Source organism: Cynoglossus semilaevis, chromosome 13 (assembly GCF_000523025.1).
Source record: "Cynoglossus semilaevis isolate Cse_v1.0 chromosome 13, Cse_v1.0, whole genome shotgun sequence".
NCBI classification, from domain to species: domain Eukaryota; kingdom Metazoa; phylum Chordata; class Actinopteri; order Pleuronectiformes; family Cynoglossidae; genus Cynoglossus; species Cynoglossus semilaevis.
Genome location: NC_024319.1, coordinates 16,007,770 through 16,031,818, shown reverse-complemented (window position 1 = coordinate 16,031,818; position 24,049 = coordinate 16,007,770). Strand labels below are relative to the sequence as shown.

Here is a 24,049-nt window from a genome sequence, read left to right as displayed (position 1 = left end):
CTGAGGAACACGGCTCTGTAAACGTATAGTGTGCTTCACATGTATTTGGTTTTGAAGGTTGTGTGTATTTAAATTGGCAGATTGAAGCGCTTTAACTCAGCTCACAGGCTGAAAGACATGTTGGACCCCCAGGAAGAGAACAAAATAACGAAACCTGAACACACAATAGAAGACCAGTCCATGTGTGCACATGGTGGAGGCACCGCAGCACAAACGTAAAAGATACTGGAAGACAAAGACTGGTAAGGAAATATTTCATCAGAACCATTTATTAAAACAATGAGTCAGGAATATATTTGTGTTGTAACCTTCTGTATGTTGAAACTGAAGATACTGATATATGCACAAAATGATGGTTGGTTGCAGCTGTAAGACATAATCTGTCAAGTTAGCAAAATCACAGCACCACAAAACTGAGGCAAAACTGTACCATAGGCACTTATTGTTTCTATTTTGAAGAATAAAACAGAGGAACCAAAGACTGTTTTCAAATATGGTATCAATCTGTCCTGGATAAACAGATCACAAACAGCTCAGTGTTGTGTTCTGTGTTTTACAGTTCATGAAATGAAGTGAATGAATTACAACTGGTTAATCGCCACTAATGAATTACAGACTAAATAAAGCTTTAAAAACTGATATATTTACAGGCAGTAATGCCCCTTAAAAGTTGTTTGCTAGCTGCAAAACTGATGAACTCTGCAATTAACATCAGCACACAAGAAGGTTCGGTGAAAAAGAAATGATCGAAGATGAATTAATCATTAATCTACTGGGTCCAGAGAACAGTGGAGAAAATAGACCTTTTAAAGAATTACAATTTTCAATTTTAATCCTGAAATAGGAACAGAATTGGGAATTTTAAACAGGCTAATAAATACTATACTAATACAAACAATTAATACCTTTTAGTATTCTTCTTTTATAAATGCTTTGCCTTGAGATTTTATATTTTTGGTGGAGGATCAGGAGCAGCTCACGCTGTACGTGTCGACTGATAAACAGCTGTGTTTAAGGACTCAATGTCAGGACTACGGTGTGCTGTAAGTGTATGTAAAATTTCCTGAGATCAGCTCACACGAAAAGACTGACTTTTGTGTGACGTTTGCTTTAAACTCAAATATATTGAGTAAAATATTCTGGTCACACATTTACAGGCTCTGCCTCTGTCTGTACGTTATATAGATTCTGGGCAGGGGATAGCTGGTCCCTTCTGGTCAAAGGTAAACAGAGACACTGATACTGGCAAAGGTTTTTAATAAGGAAACGCTTCTTTGGTCCCTGAAAAATGAAATATTCATGAAAGTAAACCAGGTCACCTCTGTAATTTTGGTGCTCACATTGCACTGGAAAAGAGTCTGACCAAAAACACATGCTCAGGTCAGATATCAAGAATCTGGGCTCTTAAAACATCCAAAAGGCTTTCACTGGATTAGGACTGGGTTTTAGGACTAGAATTAGGTTTAAGGGGAAAGGTGGTTTTAAGGGTTTAGTTTAAGATGGTCACAGCTAGGGTGGGCTGTCAAAAAATAAATTATGGGTTATGAGTGTGCTCACAATGTGTGTGTTTGTGTGTGTTCACCTGAGTTCATGAGCTTCCACAGTTGGTCCACCAGTGCTTCATTACACAGGCCAGACTCTGATGCCTTTGTGAACGGTGGGTTCTTACTGAGCATGCCAAGGATCTCATGTCTGATTGTGGGATAAAAAACATATTCAGCCAGACTAGCAGCTTTCTAACTGTTACATTTCTATGGAAGTGAATTTTCTTCATGGTGTTACATTTGTACACTAGTGCAATATTTTTCTACTGGTCAGCACTTGTATACTTGCAATACTTTTTGAATGTGTTAGATGCACAGTTATTAATCAACTGTTGTGTACTTAGTGCTGCTGAATTTTATTGTATTCTAATCCTTTATCTTCTAATCAACCTGCATCTGCCTTCTCCATTTTACTTTATTTAATTAAATAACTCTTTAATTTTTACCAACCTAATAATAAAAAAAACAAAACAAGAAAGTGACCAATGGTAAGTTGTGTCACAATAAACACGTATTTACTGGATGATAAATGCCATGAATATGAACAATAACAATAATGCAGCCACTGCACTCTCCACTGAAGCTACTGTAAGCCATAAAATGTGGATTAAAAAGCTAAAAGTGTGAGCTAAGCCTTTTGGCCACTGCAGTTCCATATCCATCTACATTAACCACTGAAAATTAGCATGTAAAAATAAAATATTGTTTGGTCTCAGTGGTGAGTGACGGAGTTCAGATACAGATGGTTGGAAATGTACTAAGCTCCAACTATAATAACTGTTACAGATGCAAAAAATATGCAGCTGCAGATTCTCATTTTCTCTAAGTTTCTGCTCTCGTCACTGGAATAACAAACATCAGCAGCTCATCACATCAGCTGCTGCTTATTACATCTGATTGTTGTTGGTCTTTGCATCATGGTGCTTGTTAGGTTGTCGAAAACATTTAGTGACGAGAAAGAAAAACAAAGCACTGCCAGGTTTGATTTACTGTTATCAACCTAAAAAAGAAGAGGACAAGACATCAATCCTACTTCTAACGCAGATGATCATTATTTTGATGTTGCACAAAAAATACTTAAACTATATTTAAACTGCTGTGAGCCATGTCATGAGGTGGCTTAGAGCCTAATGGTTTGAGCAGAGGACCACCTCATGGTGGAGATCTGGGTCTTGATTGTGTTAAGTACCATTGTAATATTGGAAAGTATTACTTAACTTTTCTATTAGAGCTTTATAATAAGGCAGGTATGAGCAGGTATACTCTATATTAATGGACTTAAGACCCTCATCAGGATCAGGTTTAAAAAAAAAATTCTTGTGATTAAGAAAAAATTACTGCAAATAGAGCTTAATTTTAGAGAGTACTATTTAGCTATCATACAGTAGATTTTATGCACATTTACCATCACTAATAATAAGAACGTCACTGGTATAATTAATAATATGAGGATATTACTACTAAATTGAAAAACTTTTCAATGAGTATTCCAGTGAAAAAAAGACTGAACATCAAAGGAGTGAAATTTACACTTTATCACAGGTGCATTGAAATGTAAAATCTGTATGTGAGAAAGGTGCAAGTGTACGGTCCACAGTGTGCCGATCTTTTGAAAGAGTACAGCTGTAGATTAAGTAAAATGTATGGAAGCTGTTTGCTGACCTGACGTAATGAGAAGGGTCGTCCTGGACCATGAGGAGCAGCCACTGTAGTTCTACTGCACTTCTCTCCACTGTTGGATGAGATCAAAGTTACACCAAATACACTATATAAAAAAGCTCAACAGATCAAAACTCAATAACAGCCTACAATTTTGGGCAAACGTTTTGTACACATTTAATTTTTCACTTGTATTTAAAACAAATGTGAGGAACCAGAAGCTGATTCTCAACAACTACACAGGGAAGACTTCTAATTTAAGAAATAATTCGTTGACAAACTTCTCATCAGAAAAAGAATTACTGTTCTTGCAACTGTTTGGGACATTACAAAGCTGGTCCAACAGATTTACTGACACATTTGAGTGATGTTGCATAAGGACACTGACTGGACATACGTTAAGTTAGGGTTAGAAAAAAACAAAAAAACAGTTGCCTTCAAAATAAAAGCCTTGCGGTCGTATTTTGGCCACCTATCACAGTGTAACAGGTGTCACTTTCATACATAATTTTGACTTTTAATTTAACAACAGTCTCACTGTACAACACCTAGGTCTGTTCTATTGGGCAATAGTGATAGTCAGATGTTATCTTAATATAGACTGCTGGTTCTTTACATTTTCTTTTTGCTTGCACAAGAAAAAGAAAAACGTTGGAGAGTAAAGAGACATATAGTAAATATATACAGCGTCCTAAATATTTTGCGGAACATGGTACGTCTCCATCAAAGAATTGAGAGTTTGTCCAAATACCACCGCAAAATATTAAAAAAACAAAACAAATCACAATCTCTGCTTCTTCTGATGGCATGGCTTGCACCGAAGGTCATACCTCTTGTATAGTCTACTAGAGCCTCCAGAGCGGCGATACGAACATCTACAAAGTGTCCATACTCTGCGTAGGACTTGAACAGTGAGGGGTCACTGGGAATGTGACCGTTTTTCTGCAGCTGACGAATCGCCTTCAGACAACTGTAGAGAAAAGAAAGGCAGAATAAATTGTTGATGAATTTTTAAGTTTATCAAGTGTTTTGTCATAAATACAAAATACAACAAAAATGTCCATTTGTTGCATGGACAAAATACAAATGGTGAACAAAGAAAATGCCAGCATTTCCTCAGTTGAAAACAAGATAAAGAGTTACCAGTAATGGCATTGTATAAGATGTCAATGTTTAGTGCAGTCCTGTAGTAATTCCCTTCTTGATGACTTCTCTAATGTTCAACCTTCACCAGCGCTGTATTAGAGCTGTTGAGTCAGCCTTTTGAAGGATGTAATTTTGTGGTGCTGTTACAGTTTATTGCATCATACACACATGCATATTCAGGCCACCATCGTTGACATTAATGGAGTGGTTACAATAATACAACCGCATGGAAATAACGGCGGCTTTTGAGTAGATTTGTAATGAAGTAATTTGCCTCCTAACGCAGGCCTAATACTTCTTGCTTAGTGCTTGTAAAAGACAAACTTCAACATAACGGTATCCTCTTTACCTGACAGTGATGATGTTCCTGAAACTGGGAAGCAGTTTTTCCATGTTAAGGAATCGAGTGATCTCCTCCAAGATGAGACGCACATCAGCGTTCAAGTTGTCCACTGTTCGCACCTCGTTGTTGATGCTGATGGCAGGGGTCAGAGAGTTGGTGAGTGCTTCTATCAGGTCAGCACGGTAGTAGTTATCTGAAAACTGCAGGGGGACAAAAAGAAAAGAAGAAGTTTTTTTTTTAAGCTGAATAAAGGTATATATGTATATTAGATTAAAACTGAAAATATTTCCCTACTTTGTTTTTTCTGTTGTCATTATATTTGATTAGGTCAAGTATGAAGTTGAGAACATCCTTGGGACAGAGGTTCTGGACATCTCGCAGTAAGGCCATTGCCACAGGCATCGTCTAAAAAGCGTACACAAAACAAACATCATTAAAGGCATTAAAAACGTATTTTTCTTAACCTGTCAAAAGACTAAAGCATGTACTTGTGGCATCATGTTCCTCATAGATTGGTTTTTGCTGTTATTTACTTTAACTTTTTTTTTCCTGAACCTAATGTCTGTAGTTGGATCAACACTCTCCTTCTCTGAAGTGTTTGGGTCCCCACCAGGTAAGACAATTTTTTTTTTTTTAAAAAAACCCTTGGTCTAAGGCAATACCAGAACCTTGTGTGGCGAGTGTGAGGTAAACCATGAATGTGTTTGTTTGCTGTACCTTTTGCAAAAAATAGCTCTGAAAGTTGATAAAGTTGTTGGTCTTGACGATGTTGGGGCAGCTCTTACAGCAGAACATTCTGGTGAACAGTGACTTCATAGCTGGGGGGCCCTGCCATGTGCTCACCATTGCGTTGGCGATCTGCAGAGAGTTAAAACACACATTGAAGACTTGTTTTGGCGATCTGCAGAGAGTTAAAACACATATTGAAGACTGTTATTAACTTGTAACTGTATTTCTTTATTAAACTCTGAATAGAATAAGGAACAGTGCAGCGAGTAATAATGACTAGTGACACAGAAATCCATTTTTAGGATTTATATTTTGAGTTATAGAGATCTAAACCTAGGGGCTTGTAAAATACTTAAGGAAAAAGTCACAAAAGCTGAAGTTTGTCTCAAAATCTCTGACTGAAAGAACAACAACATCAAAGGAACTTCTGTGGTCACATGATCTGGACTAGGAAGGTTCTACAGATACTATATGAGAACTAGCGACTCTGCTGGTCTTTGAGTTCTAACAGGATATTAGCAAATGAATGTTATTGTGGTAACTAAGGGCTAAGGGTCACTGGCTTAGGATATTATCTTTTCCTTAGAGAAAATAACAGATGGAATGAAGACTGGAATGTTCCTGAAATGAGTGCATTTATATGGAGTCAATACTTTTCTATGTGTCACATGTAGAAATCTGACCTTTTCTCTATGCTTTTTCTTGACAGTCTTTTAGCCTAAGGCTGTTCATGATTGCTAACCACATTTTAATACCAAAATAAACAGTCAAGTTGAAGTCACCCTGGCCAATCATAATGCACAATCCACCTGAGAGTTAAAGTTAGTTAAAGTGTACTTTGTGGTCAGTGTGGGTTTGTTAGTCAGTGCATATATTCATGTTCAGAGAATGTGATTATATGTGTGTGTGTGTGTAGTTGAAGGACATATGGGAGCAGAACAAAGGTTGAGTTAATGAACGAAGTGCAGTGCTGCTGTTTCAACCCAGGCTTATTATCATGTTGGGAAAATATTGATTCAGGTGGAAGTTGAAAGAAGGAAATCCAGTGGGCTGAAAGTTGGAATTGACCAAATCCAGAGAATTGACAGTTTCCTGTGGTCATAGAATAGAATGATTCACTTCATTGAGATAAAGTACAGAATAGGGTTAAACTGCTGGGTGGCCCAGTGACATGGAATAATTAAAGGTGAATAAAATGTACTGTAGCCAAGAGCACTTACATTTGGTTAAGAAAATATATAAGTCTATATTTTTGACACCCATTAATACCATACTAACACCTAGGGTAATCTGACACCTTTTTATCTGACACAACAGATCATTTTTCCTCTCTTTAGTTGTAAACACATGATCACTTGATCACAACCTACAGTAGGTACTATTAATTACATTTAATAATATGGATACCAAGAAACCATCATGTTCAAACTGTGCAACAAAATGTACTACTTGGCGAAAGAAAATTGCCCAGGGTTTTTACAACACTGTCAATTGGTCAGACAGACACATCAGCACCATTCACTACATCAATACTTAAAATGAAGTTGGTTGCAAAGGGAATCATGCTCCTTTTAATGTGTCACACACTGAAACAAACATTTAATGGAATTAGATGAAGGGAATGGGATGATAAAATGGTAAGGTACACACTGATGAGTTACTCATAAGTCACTCACCCTGGCTAAACAGAAGCAGGCCATCATTCGGACTTTGTAGAAACACTGTTCTTGCTCCAGGATGTCGGTCAGAGCCAGTCTGGAGGCAGGAGTTGGAAACTTCTCTAATGCTGCAATAGCCTCCATCTAAGGGGGATAAGATTTAAATGTAACTAAAGGCTCATCAACCTATCTCTGTAGTGACTGTTGTTGTTTTAAGGGACAGTCACACTGTCAACATTTTAGATCAATGACTATAAACCAAATACATGTAAAACAAAATGAACCTGGAACATAGCCATTTGAATACAACCGACAATCTGATACATGTGTGTTTCATTGCTTTTGGCTTAAACATTAGTTCTTTATGTTCATAAGTGTTGGAACATAAAGAACTTGGTGGTGTAGAGAATAGTTGGTTGAAAGAAAAAAAAAACAACAAAAAACTGCAGATTCTAATAGTATAATTTAAGTACACAATACAATACAATGCTGATGTACATACTGATGACACTTTACTTACTGCAGGCATAAGCCTCATGAGATGAATTATGGTTTTTAGGAGACAATCAAAATTGTTAATGAATCTGCAGTAGGATGAAACTGTCTCGCAAGTGAGTTAATTTATGGTAAAGTTGGAGATTTGAGCTGACACATAAAGACTGTGAATATGGATGAGTAGTAAAAAAGTCCAAGACTGTACTGTCACTAACCCACCTGTGCTACTACATCCCTCTCATAGCGCAGCTGGTACTGCCACATGAAGTCCGCCTGCTCAAACTCCACCTTCCTCAGGATGGACATGTCTGGGTCGATCCGGATCCAGAGGAGGGGAGAATCAGCACTGCAGAGGAAAATTAAGAGACAAGGTCACATTAAGAACATTTTTTTTATTTTAAACCAACCAAATCTGCTTTAGGAAACTGGTATCACATCCAGTCACTTGATAGAACAACAAATGCAACTTCAGTAATTGTAGTTGTCATCAAAATATTCTAACACCATGACATTAAAAATAGAGAAACTGGTCTTACTCCATAGCTGACAGATCCATGTCCACCTCTTCTCCATTCATCAGGGGAATCTTCTTTTTCTTGTTTCTATAAGACAAGGAAATTAAATGATTTTAAGTTTATTAGTGCCACACTGCAGAGCCGATTTATCACAAGAACATGCTTAATTACACACCGTCTGCTCTTGGAGTGACAGGGGATGTCGTGTTTCAGGCTGTTCTCCTCAATCTGCAGTGTGTGGTTGAAGGATCCGTCCAACTCTTGCACAGTCACCTTGATCGGACCCTGCAGGCAAGCATGATGCAAATATTTTACAAATTATTTCAGTATTCCAAATGCATCTTTTACAATGTAAAAGAAAAACTATTGACACTATGACAGGCTTCTTTTAGCCACTTCGATTGTTCACATTTCTGGAATTCTGTTCTTTTCAGAGCTGGGAACAAAAACATTTTTCACAGACTATATTTTAAGGCTCACCACATATTTCTGAGTTCCAGATGATGTATAGTCCTGACGGATCTCCAGCTCCAGCACGTTCCTCTTCCTGTTGAAGGCAAAACTTCCAAAGAATTTCACCACACCACTTTGGTCTCTAAGCAATTAAGTGTTAAGATAAAAAAAGCAGATGACAGCCGCAGCTTGTGGGTAATAATAATGAATTATGACTTAGAAATAACAGTGATCTTTACCATACACATAATAGATACGTAAGGGTTTTAAGAATATCATAAATGTTAAAGCAGTGGCTATCACACAAGAGGGCTGGCCGACTTTGTGGTTCACAGATCAAATTAAATTATTCTTCAGTACTTCTTTTTTTTTACACAGAGGAAAGAATAACTTGATGAGAAGGTCTGCAATTCGTGTTAATTATAGAGCTTTTAACATGTCAACTCTATGCAACAAGGGTGATGGGGGGTAGGATGGTTCAAAAATATTAGACTGATGAAACCCACTGTAGAACTGAGTGTTACAACAATAAAACTCCAAATCTAATATTTGCTATTAATCACAACCTTCTTTAAACATAAACATGATTTAAATATGATTGTTCAGAATGTCTACATCATTTTCATTTAACATTTCAGGTGACTTGTTTTTATTCATTCACAGGTAAACAGAGTAAAGACAACAATCCTTGGTTAAAGTGATGACCTCAGTCTTTGTGCAGCCAGCAGGTTGTTTCCAAGCACAGACCCGTCTCAGATAAAGGATACACCCATTGTTTGATGACTGGCCCAATGTCTTTGCCAGAAACGTTGGAGATGGATTTGAGGAAGGCGTGAGTAGACACTAGCATCTGGCTCCACATGTGACTCTGATACTTCTGAGACGAGGCCGTACTGGCCAAACTCAAGAGTTTATTAAAAACCTGTAAGAGGGACAAAAAATGAGGCGTTTTATTAAGACAGTAAATCTAATCGGTTTTGACAATTTCATTAAAAGATGATTTTTGGCTTCAACTGACCTGCAGCATGAACTCCATGCTGATTCTGTTCTCTATCAACCTCATCACCAGGTGAGCCTTACACTGGAACATCTTGTAGTATTCCCAGGACAACGTGTGAGGGTGTTTGACAGAGAAGTGGAGATGGGGGGTTGGACTAAAGAGAAAAATCCTTACTGTGATATCTCAATACAAACATTTTAAAAATAAGTAATAAAATCCTCAAAATGAGACTCAGATAGAAAGAGATTGTGTACTTGTCTTTCTCTTTGACTCCACTGAAGGTTGGGTGCAGCAGAACACCTCCCATCTTTAGCTCGTAGTCAACGATCTTATCCAGCTCCTGTGTGACAATAGAGGAATACAAACAAATAAGCTATTTTAGTTTATGGAGAAGTGATGTGTTTCAATATCAACCAAAGAAGATAGCATAACAACATGATATTTCACTTGTTTGCATTCACTCTCGATGGGAAGAGGAGCAGGAAGGAGAATTAACTTTCCAGGATTGCTTAGAAATTTCCAGGACATATGACTATATTCGTGGCGCTTTGGCCCAGAGGCAATGTCTCTGTCATTGGTGTGGAACCCCAGGGTTCACCTCCTGGGCATGTTCGAATCCCGGTCAGGGCGATTAATACCTTCCAGTGGACTCACCACCCGCAGGAAGGTTTAGGTACGGTGCAATGTGATTTGGGTGGCGACTGCTGCCCCCGCAACCCGGTAATGGGTAAGCGGATGAAAATGGATGGATGGATGGATGACTATATTCTTTATTATATGGGTCATGTGTTCAAAGCAACATTGGTCATTCAATTTTCAGGTTTTCCAGATCATGCGTCAACCTTAAAGTCAAGTCACACTAAAGCCATCTACAAAGTAGACAGACCATAATGTGCTTTACCTTCATTATGTTACCTATCCACTCTTTTATCTAAGTAGCTAGAATTCCTCATTTCCGAAAAGGTCGAGTCGGTTTAAAAATATCCACTTGGTTTTAGAAAAACTGTCTCAAGACAAAACGTTACCTCTTTTATCCAGTGTCGATACTCATTGACTCCAAAGGTTTTCTTCAAGTACAGGCCATAAATGTAGCCAGAGATCCCCTTCAACACCCACTCATCGGCCCTTAAGGTTTAAACAAATATTACAACACATTATATCACCAAAGCGAGAGCTACACAGAGAAAAAAACATGAGTTCACAAAAACATTTTTAAGGATATTTCAAGCTCTATAGTTTCTGAAAAGACTTCACATCACACTTCTGCAAAAACTATGGCGTGGTATTTACGCAACCATGAAACTTAAACCAGGAAAATTACACAGAAATTCAATACTGGGTAGCTTAAAGCAGAACCTGATAATAAAAACGAATTTATGACCTCCCTGACCTTTTTGCCCACATGGTATAGGATCTGGTCATGTGAGTGGAAAACCTCGATGAAGCATTTAAGGCCAAACTACAGTTGCCTCCTTACTATGTAATGACTTTTACACTAAGGGTATGACTAGGACAAAACACAGGGTAATAATCACAACCCTTGTAAATTTACTACCCTGGTTTCATTGGCCTCTTAAAAATATAAGAGGCACACGCTGATTCAACATTAGTGGTTTGCACTTTGAATGAACCCAATCTGCTTTAAGATGATTTTATCTCTGGAATTACTTTAATTAATAAGACCCATGTATATAAGAAATGATCAAATCTGTTTCTTTTTCCTTTTTATCCTGTCTAGACAAGACCAACATAATGAGATACACACACAAAAAAAGGACACGTTTTTTTTAAACACAGCAGTTATTTAAGGTGTCAACTTCATAAACCCAACAAAAACATCCTTTCTGCTTCATGTATTTGGGAAAAAAATATGTTTTTCTAGCCCCTTCTCTTTTACACATCTGACAGGCTACTCAGTCTGGTTTCAATTACAGCCACCGGGGAACCCCCACCGGCCCGACAATCTTACTAATAGATGGCAGGCAGCGCCACTTGAACATTAATGCAAACCAAGGGAACGGGTTTGATGTAAAAAAAGTTTAATGACATATCCCAGAACTGATAAAAGTCAAGCTACAACTTCTACAATGTTCAGCCTCAAAATTATATTTATATAAATATATATATCTTGAGGGAGAGGGAGAGAGAGAGAGATATCTCACCATGTCATTCTGGAAATGAAGCAGCCAAAGAACTGCTGAGCTAAAGCCTGGGCCAGACACTGACGTGTCATTGGAGTCTGGTCTATGATCATGGCACTATGAAGAAGGTTAGTGCTGAAAGTGAAGCAAAAAAAGTAGATAGAACAGTTTACAGTATGTTCATCTAATATCTAACAGAAATAACAGAGAAAAACCAAGAATTTTGATCAAACCCTCCCACAATTACCTGAAAATGCCCATGGATGCATAGGCGGACACTTGCACATAGGCCTCGTCTACAAAGACGGTCTTGAAGCAGGAGTAAGGGTAGCGGCAGGTCAAGATCTCTTCATAGAACTCAAAAATCTCATGCAGGTAAGACATTGTGTGTTTGAGCAGAGGCAGAAGTTGTGGCAGACAGAAGTGGGTCACCTGAAAAAATAAAGCAACATTAGTGATGATGTGTCTTTGCATGGCATCAAGTGTTAAAATGAATAACTCTTAGAGTGTTGAAGCAATTAGATGTTTAGTTTGTAAAAAATATTATTGTTATAAAGACAAAACATAAAATTGTTATGAAATTTTCCAAAACGAATACATTAAATGTTGCACTTAAGCGCAGACAATAACAAGCCAACTCTTCTGTGTACTATAGACAGTGATGTCTTACTGAGGTTAACGCTAATACTGCCATCTGGTGTTCAAAAACGAAAGGTGAGCTCAGAATAAAATGATAAAAGACCTGTTGTTGTCTCCATATTTATTTCAGTAATTAAAATTAAAACAGTAACTTAAAATACACATCTTCAAAAGCAAGTTTCCAACGTACCTTACAATCTCAAATTCATAACACATATTGTGATGACTGCAAAAGACAACTTAAAGAAAAACATACTATAATTCCTTTTCACTCAGTTTAAAAGATACTGAAAAACATATTCACTTACGTACATTTAATAACTACTACATATTAAAACAGAGCTTGATCAGTGGTGTCTTCTCTAATCTAGGATGGACACATTTCTATCCACCTTGAAGCAAACACAGAGCGTGTGTTTTGTTTATTGTGTATTCATCAAATAAACCTGATAATGTATAACTCACCTCATGCATGTAGGGGTCCACCAGGATTTCAAAAGGACCCACAGCCAGGGAGATGTTTGGGGCTGCAGTAGGAATAGGAAGGACATAGTGAAAGGTCTTCTTTCTCATATCATGAGTGTAAATGGTCTCCACTAAATCACCACAGGACACTGCCACCATGGAAGCATCAACAGTGAACTCTAGCTTCCAAGTACAGAGCTCGGAGTAGGAATCCACACACGGGAACCAGAACCTGAGGAAGACGGGAATATATGTGCATAAAAGCAGCATTGAACAGAAAAGTGAATAGAAAAAAACTGACCCTAACTTTCCATTCTTTTCAAATATGAAATATACTGCTGTATAATCTGCAAAGATATAATTTTTTTATGATACCTGGAGGAGTTCTGGTACCCAAAGGAAAACACATGAGCTCCTCTTTCTGCCATGCTGCCCTCAATATCAGGAACAACAAAGTGGAGACCTCCTTTTGGCTGGTCCAGAGAAAATTCTATGTACACCTTCAAAACTTTCAAGTCTGCACAAAAAAATACAAACAATAAAAGTCTTAGTTATAATAAGCAACTATGCCATCTATCATTTACACCTACATCATTTTATATTCAAATTTTAATTTTGATAGTTTTTTTTTCCAAATAGTTTTTTTTTTTTTTTTCATTCCTTTCCATCTCTTTTTTTCCAGAGTTCAGCAGGAACTTTAATAACCAGTTCCCCATGACCAGCGTCTGGATCTACAGCACTCACTGCTGCTGCATAGGCACTGGAGAAATAATTAAGATTCCTCCTACGAAGAGAAACATTCAGAATGACGATTCATCCTCAAATTTTAAGAAAAAACACTGACATTAAAAGAATAATTATTCACCAACTTAAGACAGAAATATTACTATACACCTCATTCTGAGGAAAAGTAATTACAACGTTCTATACATTTAACTGCTGTACTCACTGCTTAGACTCATGGTGACACACTTCCAATGTGGGGTCATTGTAAATGAATGGAGCTTCTAGTTCATTGACGCGGACCCTATAAATGCGACACTGTTTACTGTTGAGCTTGATCCTGTTCAGGTTCACCACTGTGGGGAAAATGGTCAGCTCAACGTAGCCCTTAATGAGACAATAAGAGAAAGGTGTAAAATTGTCCCCATGTCATATTAGTGACTATTTAAAATCAGTTGTGAAAAAAAGTTTCAAAATTAAAACATCTTAATAAAATAAATTATAAATGTGAATTTTTACAAAAATTAAAATTTACATGATTTAGATATAAAGTACTGTTAAACATATACTGCATACAAGTTTGTTTTTAAAATTAGCTTTCATTTTATGTGAAGATATGTTTATGTATTGTGTCTTTAACTTTGATAAACCACTTTATATATATATATACATACAGTATATATAGTGTACTTACCCCAACCATTAATCCACCTGTCCCACTGACAATAATAATCTATGTACTGACTCATAAAACATGCTTATATCATTCTTGTTAAAAAACAAAAACAAACAACCACTTAAACATCACTAGTTTGACAGTTATTTCGCAATTTAGCTCATTTTAAGGATCCTGTGTGCAAACAATTGTCGTTTAAGTGTACTTACAATAACGGACTTCCTCTGGAAGTTTATGTTATTGATGCACACCACCTGGTGGGTCGTAAAAACAAAGAAAACAAAAGAACATTTTGTTAATAAAGTACGCGTCTAAAAATATCATTGTACTGTACTACCTGTTTGGTAAACAACATGCTACAAGTTAGCAGAAACGTAACAAATAATAAATAATAAATACGTTTACAATAAGTTTAAGTTTGTGTAACAAAGCAAGAATAACGAGACGAGGGAAAGGCAACTTATAATTTAAAAGGCCGAGGACTCTCAAATCCTTTATCCTTCTTCCTGTTCATCTTTTTCAGATGCTGTGACTCCAGTTAAAACATGCTGTGGTGTTGCTGTTCCGAGTCTGTTCTGCTCAACAGAGCTGCTGCAACCACTATTTAGCTGTCATGTCCGTGTCCAATAATGAGAGCGTGCATTAAAAACAGCAAAATGTGTCGTTTAAGAGACTGCAACAGCTATGCTTGTATATTATGTACACTGTCATTAGCTAGAGGCTCCGTCTCATCAATGAACATAGCTGCAGCATAGTACTACAAAAATGCTTTACGGTTCCTTCAGTTCAGGCACAGGGGATAATCCGTCGTTATAAATGGTCCGTACACACTCCTCTGTGGTTTAGAAAAAGAAAAAAGACCAGAGAATGACAGCAGCAGTCACCAAACATCAAACCAGACAAACTGAACCTCCGTGTGCAGACGCTGGCTGCACGGCGGAAGCGGCCCAACAGCGTGCCGCCATTTTCTTTTTTACATTTAACCTCCCGCGTAAAATATCAATAAATTATATAACGATTAGGTCATAAAAACACTATGTATACACAAGTTAAAGTTATAAAATATATATTATAATTAAATATATATTTAAATAAAATAAAATAAAACAATTTCGTTGCATCTTTGTTACGTCACTTGGGGCGGGTTTATTAATCTTTTCCGCTCGTGCATGAGTTCGACTGGAACGTGCAAACAAGTCACAAATTAAACGTAAAGGGGTAAAACAACCACTAATCATCATTTGCCGAAAACTGCACGTATTTCGAATGTTTTCAATAAACCTTTGCAAAAATAAACATCCTGCTATAAATAAAACAAACATAGATAATTAAATTTTTGCCAACTTTTGAATTTTATTACACAATTTTCATACACTCTATCCCACCTTAGAGACATTAAATTAATGCCTCCAGTGAAGTAGTGATGTTTGTATTTGTGTCTGTCTGGGTGCGTACTTGGTAATTAGGAGTACTGTCTTAGAGCACTTTTGTGTCCCCACAAATGTCAAAATCAAACCTATTCCCTATTACATTCATAAGTAAAGTCTTTACAGACTTCATTTTTTAAAAGTATGTGAAGACACATAAAGTGTTTGTGAGTACATTCTCTTCTATCCTAATAACACAATTTCAAATATTGATGGATGTTTGGAGTGGGTTGTTTTTTTAAATGGGATTTTAAAAAAACCCCAACAATTTTAAATCAAAAGCCATCACTTTAATTAATAAATACATGCAGGCATGTGTGTTTGTGTGTTATATGTTTGTTCTGATCATTTGAGCATTGTTGTTTGTTTGTTTGTTTGTTTGTTTTTGAGGGTTTGGGGAGTTAGGAGTGCGTCTGTTCAGTGGAGATGTTGAAAGGGGTGCACTAGCCAAATCTTTAGGAACCACTGGTATAAGTGGACAACACGATGGGGACTTGACACATCAATTAGAACACTAGTGTCTTTGTAAGTGAGATCAATTCATCCATTGTACTATATAGTGTTATACAGGCAATGTGACTCTTTGATTGTGTATATAAAATTTTCAAACACTTTTTTCTTTTTTTAAGAAATTTCATTTAAAAATATCTGAACTACTACTTTTTCTATTTGCTTTGTGAATTGTGTTTTAAATAAAATAACACTAAAGTAAAAGCAAACATGACCAAATGTCCATATTGCAGTTCTCTTTCACCTTTGAACACAAACAGAAAATATAGACCAACCCCAGTTTAAACAATCAGGTCACCAAGAACTGAACTATGTTCAGGCAAACTGCAGCAGAGGATTATCTAATACTAGGAATGTCTACAATAGGCTGAGTGGAGCACAATGGGTCGACAGTCTAATCTGAAACAAGAACAGCTTCTGTACTTTTGGGGGACTTAGAGATTTCCCGAAACACAAGCAACAGGACTAAGTTTAATTTTCACCATGCTGTTTTTTGTTCCCGCTGTGTGAATTCTTGGAGCATGATCAATAGATGAGCGTAATTCTAGCAGGAAAAGAAAAACTTAATTTGTCAGCTGTCTTGGCAACGTGTCCTGGAAATATTTGACTGTGTGACCCCCTGGGCCCAGTGGGAGTGTGGTTTGAAGGAAGGGTGTACTGTATAAATACAAGGACAAGCACGGAGGGTCACAGTCTGTCTGCCTCAGGAGTCACATCCACACAGCAAATTTGGAAAAGAAAAGGTAGGATTGAACTTTACCTAATGAGTGCAGTTAAACTTTGAAACTGTGACTGTTACATCACAGTGATCCAAGGGCAACTGGTTTCTTGAAGAAATTTTACCTCTCATCCAAGAGCTGAAGAAACCAAACCAGTCCAGTTGCCCTTGTCATATTTGCTATAGATAAATGACCTGGATGACTGAGAATTTACACAGACATGTCACATCATGTGAGTGAGCTATAACAAGTCTGTTGTATAGTAGTAAGGAATGTTAGATAAATTACTGGTTTTGTGAACAGTGAGTGAATGAATTATTGATGTAGTCATTTCAAATACTCATCCTTTATTATTTGGTTCCCTTGACAGATGACTTTTCCACTAGTGCTGTCCATCTTGTTGGTTACTACTACTGTCCGAGCCTTCCAGTACACAGACCTGGCACAATACATTGACAGCCATGAAGAAGAATATGTCGAGGTAAAATATCTCATTCATATTTACTTTTAGATACTACAGAATACAACGTTTTTGACACATACTTACCCAAATGTAACTTTAAAGGAGTACTCAAAGTGCTCGACCGAAAAACTAAAATACTCTAAATATTCCTGTACTGTTAATAAACTATATGATTCAATAGGATAGGGCAGGGAGGCAGGTGGAGAAGGCAGTCTGCTGTGGTGATTAAACCCACAGTCAGAAATCCCAGAGCTTTATGTCACTTTCCTGTCATCAAAAGATTTGTAATTTAATTGATCCGATTTTTAAGTGACCTTTGAAATTTGCTATATGTCTCATTTTGTCTCAGGATGACAAGATGGCTGGTCTGAGCATATTAAGCATACTAAACTATTGTGGCCACGTAGTTCAGCTAAAAAACCCATGTAAAGGTTTTACAGATCACATTGAACTGTTGTAGGCAACAAGGAAAGGAAAGGAAGGAAAGTGAACTCCTTGTCATTGTGACACAGCACCTCACTGCACACAACGAAATGTTACCTCTACATTTAACCCATCACCAAAGTGAACAGTGGGCAGCTTTTTGAGTGCCCGGGGAGCAGTGTGTGGGGACGGTGCCATGCTCAGAGCACCTCAGTGGTAACTTGGCAGCTGGTGGATTCGAACCTGCAACCTTCAGGACCCAAGTCCGCTTCCTTAACCAATCATTTTAAGGAGAAACAGTGAAACACAATCAATAAGTTTTTTTTTCTTGACTGATAGAATACTCAATAAAATTAATAGAAAATCAAATCAGTCCCATTTTTTCAAAGTCTTTATAATTCAAATGGGAAAATAATGAAATTCTTGTGTTTATAACAGCAAAGTAATATATTTGTCCAGAACATAAAGTACATTTAAAAAGGACAAAAAATACATCGAAGTAAATAAGAAAATGAACGATACAGTGGTATATATCATATTAAATGTGGTAACATTTTATAGAATGTGAATAACAAATTCAAGAAAATACAAGTTAAATATACGTTGCCACGTTTGGACACTAAGCGGTGCTGTTGGTTCACAAAAAATATCTGCAAGCGTGACTTGACGTACGTATGTAGAGCAGAGGACCTACCCACACAGAATGGAAGGCTGACAGGGTTCTGCAAAGTATCATATCACAAATTTAATGATTTATAACCACACATAGATCACAGTGTGCAACAAAACCTCAGTTAACGTGAGGCAAGAATTGTTAATGGGGATATTTTTGCAAATTACAATTAATCTCTATTGATCTAAAAAGATTTAGTAGGGCACAGCCAGTTCTGACCAATAAGTACAGGTATAACTGTCAAAAGACCAAATTAACCTTAAGAACAAATGTCCTTTTGTTGTGTGTATTGAATTTTCACATTTATTTTCCCATGAAAACGTTCCTCGTGTTTTCTGTGGTTGTGTGGTTGTGTATCAGGCTCTGCGAGACTGGGTTGCCATAGAAAGTGACTCTGCGAATGTACTAAAGAGACCAGACCTGCACCGCATGATGGAGGCAACAGCTCAGAAGCTGAGGCAGATGGGAGGGGCTGTAGAGCTGGTGGACATTGGAGAGCAAGAGGTCAGTGACACTGCAAAAGCTGACTGTCATTACTTTTGTCTGATAAATATGGAGCCTTGTACATTATCATACAGACAATAATGAGGTGGGATCATCAGGAAGGTCATCAGTAGTCAATTAGCCTCTGTTTTTAAATGTGACTAAGATGTGACTTGAATGTGCAATGGAGTCAATACAAAAAAAGTCTTCAAGTCATTATACAGTATGTTCAGGGAAACAAGTTCAGATGTGCAGTAACACACAGGTATAACAAATAAAGTTTCTTTGGAAATGATGGATAATAGCTGTGGCACAGTTCAAGATGGTAGAAAGAACCCCTGTGATTGGTGCATGGAAAACTGAATGTTGTTAATTGTGCTACAATAAATATGGATACTCACATTTGCAGCTGCCTGATGGTCAGACGTTGGCTCTACCTAAGGTGGTGTCAGCTCAGTTTGGCAATGACACCAGAAAACACACAGTGTGTGTGTATGGACATGTGGACGTGCAGCCTGCAAAGAAAGAGGACGGGTGGGCAACAGACCCCTACAACCTGACTGACATCAATGGTAAAAGCCTTTGCACCGTACCTCCTTCACTACCAACGCAGTAATTCTCAGTTCAAGTGGTTTTACTGCTGAATTAGAATGGAAAAATATTCATATATTTTTAAATAAAGCCTTTAGTATTTCAGCAATAGTGCACTTTGATAGAAAATAATAAAAAATAAAATAATTAAATGAAAAATAATTCCGCACTTGGAAAAAGCTTTGTTTAAAATTGTATCTGACAGGTTTGGCCACTAGGATTGCCTAAATCATGAGTAGCTACACTTGCAAACACGTGCCCTTGGTTGAGAGTATTGGTCAGTCGTTTTTAATAAATGCACTAATATAGTATTTTTAATGCTACAAAGGCTGTTTGATAAAGGAACTATAAATCATAAAACGGACAGTTATATAATTCAAATATGACCATTTCCACTAGGGATTTATTGTAACATATCCAGTGGCTAATTTAGCAAAATTAGAAATGTATGTTAGTTCCATTAAATGTTTATTGTTAGAATGTACATGTGTTATGGGTAGGTGATTTATCACCTCCTTGCTCCATTAACCCCTACTCTCAGAAAATCTCAACAGTATACAGTATCTCAGATGATGTAGCTTGGTCCACTAATCATTTTATAAATGTATTTTTTTTATTCATTTAGGTAACCTGTATGGAAGAGGAGCCTCTGACAACAAGGCACCAGTTTTAGCCTGGATCCATGCAGTGGAGGCTTATCAGGCTCTGAACATGGTAGGTGGACCTTCGCCAAAACTAACTTAAGCCTCTCAGACCTAAACCAGCGATAATTAATCCTCAATGAGCATTTACAGGCTAACAGTTTTACACATTTTTGTTTTTCCGCAGACTGATGGTTAGAACACTGTTGGCAACACTGACACATGAATAAAGTGAACAAGAGAAAGAGCCACAGAGCAATGACCTTCATGTTACGTAGTCTTTCCGTGTCTCAGGTGGAGACAATCAAATGTGCAGGGTAAATGGAAACAGTAGCGGCACCGTGACCTAAAGTGAGAGCAGAGGAAAGATTAGAGCGCTTATTTGCAGCTTGTCTTCATCTTTGAAAGCACTTGGAATATAAAAGAGGGAAAGCAATGAAAAGAGAGAGAGAAAGAGGGATGCCTGGGGCATAACAGACCAAGACGATAACGCTTGTTTATTTGAACAGACTGTTTTAGTCGAGTAGAATACTCCACACATTTATTGGGAACATACAAAGTAGCCTCAGGCTTGTCAGAGGGGGGAGAGGGGAGCAATTGCAAAGTCATTGCTGATTTTTCTGCAAGTCACTGCATCACTCTGTTCCCACCACCCTCACTCTGACTTTGTCTTGTGAGAAAATGATGGCACTGAATATGCACATCAAAAAGCATAAGGCAAGTGCTGTGGGCTTCTGTAGATGTTACAGATATTACAGGCTTCAAACTCAGCTGACGGCTGCGTTCTGCACTTGAACACCACTTCTTTATCAAAAAGCCATGTTAAAAGGGTCAGGAATAAGAGACTAGGGGAAAATATACTTTAAAATATCTGAAAAGCACATTTGAAATTCTAATGACTGGAGAGTTTAATGAGCCTGTGTAACAGACAGTTAGTTTTTACAGAGACATTCTGCTGCAAATAGCTAAAAGGATGTATAGCAAAAAAAAAATAAAAAAAAATCAACGAATAAAAAGAACCCAGCTCCACAATAACAAAATAATAAAGCCAAGACATTATCCAAAGGTTCATTTAAATTAAGTGCAGTAGCATTTGGGTAAATGCTGTAAAATATAGAATGTGTAAAGTTAGCCTGTCAAAAATATGGATACACATTTCCCACAGACAAATACATAATAGCAAATAAGCAAAGAAGCTAATTTTAACAAAACAGAATCCACAAATGCCCTGTTAAACCATCAGACCAGCAATACCAACATTGTTACTTAAAAAAGGTTCAAAGTTGTCCCATATATATACAATCTGAATTTTACATGTGGATAAAAGCCAACAACTGATAAATATATAATCTTATTAAATAACTCTAACTGACAATTGTATGCTCATGCAGCCATCTCAGAGTTTTTTTATAGCAAGTGCTCTGAATCATCTTCAATCATGTCTTAGTTTCAGGGGAACTCTATTTGCATGTAGTCTCAGCAATTAGCAAAAAAGTAGTAGTAGGCTGACCTGACACCTGAATAATAAGAAAAAACAAGGAATTACCTGAACAGAAGGAAAAAAAGCCAAAACAAAATTCTGTTTTTACGCCTTCACTGACCGAGTACAGCACTAGAACAAATGTTTATAAAAAAACTGTTTGTGTTCAGCATACCCAACAACCAATGCCCAGCAGCCATCTTGGAGTGTTTTATATCAGGTTACCTCATGCCAGCCAATCCCAGGCCATTAGTGGCATCACCTTTGACTGTGGTGCAAGCCTATTTATCTGCAGTCTCTCATATTGTCAAACAATTCTATTATTGTTATTATCATCATTATTATAATTTTAATATAGTTATTATAGTTATTTGTTGACACTGTCAGCTCAGTACACACGGGGCTCACATTAGCATCACTGCTGTGTTTGTTGTGTTTCAGGAGCTGCCAGTCAATGTAAAGTTTGTTATCGAGGGCATGGAGGAGACCGGCTCTAATGGCCTTGATGTCATGATTGTGGCCCAGAGAGACACATTCTTCTCAGATGTGGACTACATCATCATCTCAGACTGTGGTTGGCTCAGCAGGAGGCCCGCCCTCACCTATGGCACCAGAGGAAATTGTTACTTCACAGCTGAGGTTTTATTCTATCAATCTCAAACACTCAGGTCAAACAGGAAAACCCTAAACGCATGAGCTTCAGCATCTACGAACATCTGATGTGGTTTTTTTTGTACAGGTTCAGGGACCAAAACAAGATCTACACTCTGGAGTGTATGGCGGTGTTGTGATTGAACCAATGACAGACCTTATTGGTATTCTGGGTAAGAATCAGGATCAGAACTTGGGAGATTTTACATTGTAAAATGTACAATTAGAAAATGTCCATCTTAGCGTTTGTAGAACCATTCAATGCCTGGTTTATTCAATAATTTGTTCATTAGACAAGATAAATGTGACATTATAAATATATGTGCATGTGTGCGCAAAATAATTAACACAAAAAATACAAAGTAAAAACATCAATTATATCTATCACAATTAGATTCAGTTGCATAATTATAAGTCAGTGTTAGAAATTCAGTTCTGTATATTTATTAATTTTACACTTGAGTTGAATGAACTCCATATATGATTAAAATGAAATATATATGTATGTAAATCCCTCTGACTCATCGCCAAACTTTAGGTATTAACTTGGACTAGCCACTCTGGTTGAGCAGTTGTGCAAGGTCAGCAAGGTGAAGTTTTTAAATCTTAAACATATTCCCAACTGAAGTGCCTCTGAGTAAGGTTCTGAAACTTACATTAAAATCCTATTAAATGATTTTGCCTTTAGCCAAAAGGCGAAGGCTCCAGGCTGCTGAATCAGCCTTCCCGTGGATCTGAGGGAAGAAAAATATCCATATTTGTCAACATAAAAATCCACATATTTGGTTTGCCAAATTTATAAGGAATACAGCTTAAAAAGTCAGTGTTAAATACTGCTAAAAAGTGTAGCTTGAATGATGACGTAACTACTGCTATATTTTGTTGTGTATTTTTGTTTTCATTTTGTGTATTTCTGTTGTTATTCCACTCTTTCTATCCTGTCAGACTCACTGATCAGCCCCAGCGGTACAATCCTGGTTCCTGGGATCAGGGAAGCTGTGGCTCCACTCTCTGATGAAGAATGGAAGATGTACCAGGATATTCAGTTTGATGTCGACAGCTACAAGAACAAAATTGGTGTGGATCAGCTCATGTACAACAACAAGGTAAGAACTGGATTTGGAAAAGTTTAACTTGAGGGGAGACTGGAGAATCGTAATACCACATGGTAACACATCAGGTCAAAGAGTACTTTGTCATTTCTGACATTTAAGTCTTTTTTATCATCATTATATTTTTTATATATAATATAAATATAAATAACAACTTGTAGAGAATTAACTTGGTGGTTAGTGCCTCACAGCTTAAATAATTACCAGTTTGCTGGTTCAATTCCAAGTCTGTCTGTCCAGAGTTTAAATGTGTGTTTGGGTTGTCTTTAATAACTTGTGTTAGGTTCAGTTGACAGTCTAACTAGACCAAAGTCATAACTGAGAATGACCTGAACGTTTGTTTCTCAGTGCGTGTTCCTGTAATGGCTGACAAATCTTACAAGGTGTGCCTCATCCTTGACCTTATGCCTCCGGAGATCAGTTCCAGCCTCCAGCTCCCAGTGACTCAGAAATGCTGTAGGCGATGAATGAATGAATTAATCTTCCTCTTCTCTCAGATGTTCCAGTCAGTGTTTGCTGCAGTGTTACAGTGAATGAACATATTATTGAATGAATTACAATATTAAAGACCAAATGAATGTACAATGACAGGAGATCATTGTCCGTCCTCTGTTCATTGAAGGTGGATGTGTTGGCCCATTTATGGCGCTACCCTACTGTCTCCATTCATGGCATTGAGGGGGCGTTCTC

At 37.3% G+C, this 24,049-nt stretch overlaps 2 protein-coding genes and 1 long non-coding RNA gene across 3 annotated transcripts in view; 2 read left to right on the top strand and 1 right to left on the bottom strand.

Annotated features, from left to right (window-relative positions):
• The window catches only part of taf2 (TAF2 RNA polymerase II, TATA box binding protein (TBP)-associated factor), a 20,496-nt gene extending 5,333 nt beyond the window's left edge, over window positions 1–15,163 (bottom strand). The window contains exons 1-23 of the mRNA XM_025061396.1: window positions 14,651–15,163; window positions 14,396–14,450; window positions 13,737–13,897; window positions 13,453–13,571; window positions 13,163–13,304; window positions 12,788–13,019; window positions 11,931–12,115; window positions 11,705–11,818; window positions 10,568–10,667; window positions 9,797–9,882; window positions 9,561–9,696; window positions 9,310–9,464; window positions 8,570–8,684; window positions 8,265–8,374; window positions 8,111–8,176; window positions 7,794–7,920; window positions 7,098–7,223; window positions 5,410–5,550; window positions 4,987–5,097; window positions 4,699–4,892; window positions 4,034–4,173; window positions 3,207–3,276; window positions 1,583–1,692 (exon numbers count right to left, since the gene is read on the bottom strand). Coding sequence (XP_024917164.1) covers window positions 1,583–1,692; window positions 3,207–3,276; window positions 4,034–4,173; window positions 4,699–4,892; window positions 4,987–5,097; window positions 5,410–5,550; window positions 7,098–7,223; window positions 7,794–7,920; window positions 8,111–8,176; window positions 8,265–8,374; window positions 8,570–8,684; window positions 9,310–9,464; window positions 9,561–9,696; window positions 9,797–9,882; window positions 10,568–10,667; window positions 11,705–11,818; window positions 11,931–12,115; window positions 12,788–13,019; window positions 13,163–13,304; window positions 13,453–13,571; window positions 13,737–13,897; window positions 14,396–14,450; window positions 14,651–14,700 — 2,845 coding nt within the window. The 5' untranslated portion in view covers window positions 14,701–15,163. The remainder of the gene's footprint in view (window positions 1–1,582; window positions 1,693–3,206; window positions 3,277–4,033; window positions 4,174–4,698; window positions 4,893–4,986; window positions 5,098–5,409; window positions 5,551–7,097; window positions 7,224–7,793; window positions 7,921–8,110; window positions 8,177–8,264; window positions 8,375–8,569; window positions 8,685–9,309; window positions 9,465–9,560; window positions 9,697–9,796; window positions 9,883–10,567; window positions 10,668–11,704; window positions 11,819–11,930; window positions 12,116–12,787; window positions 13,020–13,162; window positions 13,305–13,452; window positions 13,572–13,736; window positions 13,898–14,395; window positions 14,451–14,650) is intronic.
• Window positions 8,603–9,749, top strand: LOC112487918 (uncharacterized). The gene is made up of 3 exons (XR_003051470.1): window positions 8,603–8,737; window positions 9,206–9,374; window positions 9,612–9,749. It is a non-coding gene; the product is annotated as an uncharacterized LOC112487918 (long non-coding RNA).
• A 1,504-nt stretch (window positions 15,164–16,667) lies between the features above and the next one.
• Window positions 16,668–24,049, top strand: part of cndp1 (carnosine dipeptidase 1) — a 9,039-nt gene continuing 1,657 nt past the window's right edge. Inside the window, 9 exon segments of the mRNA XM_008323894.2 lie at window positions 16,668–16,866; window positions 17,213–17,323; window positions 18,762–18,905; window positions 19,294–19,456; window positions 20,101–20,189; window positions 22,038–22,235; window positions 22,336–22,420; window positions 23,193–23,353; window positions 23,982–24,049. The exon segment at window positions 23,982–24,049 is cut by the window's right edge and continues 1 nt beyond it. Coding sequence (XP_008322116.1) covers window positions 17,213–17,323; window positions 18,762–18,905; window positions 19,294–19,456; window positions 20,101–20,189; window positions 22,038–22,235; window positions 22,336–22,420; window positions 23,193–23,353; window positions 23,982–24,049 — 1,019 coding nt within the window. The 5' untranslated portion in view covers window positions 16,668–16,866.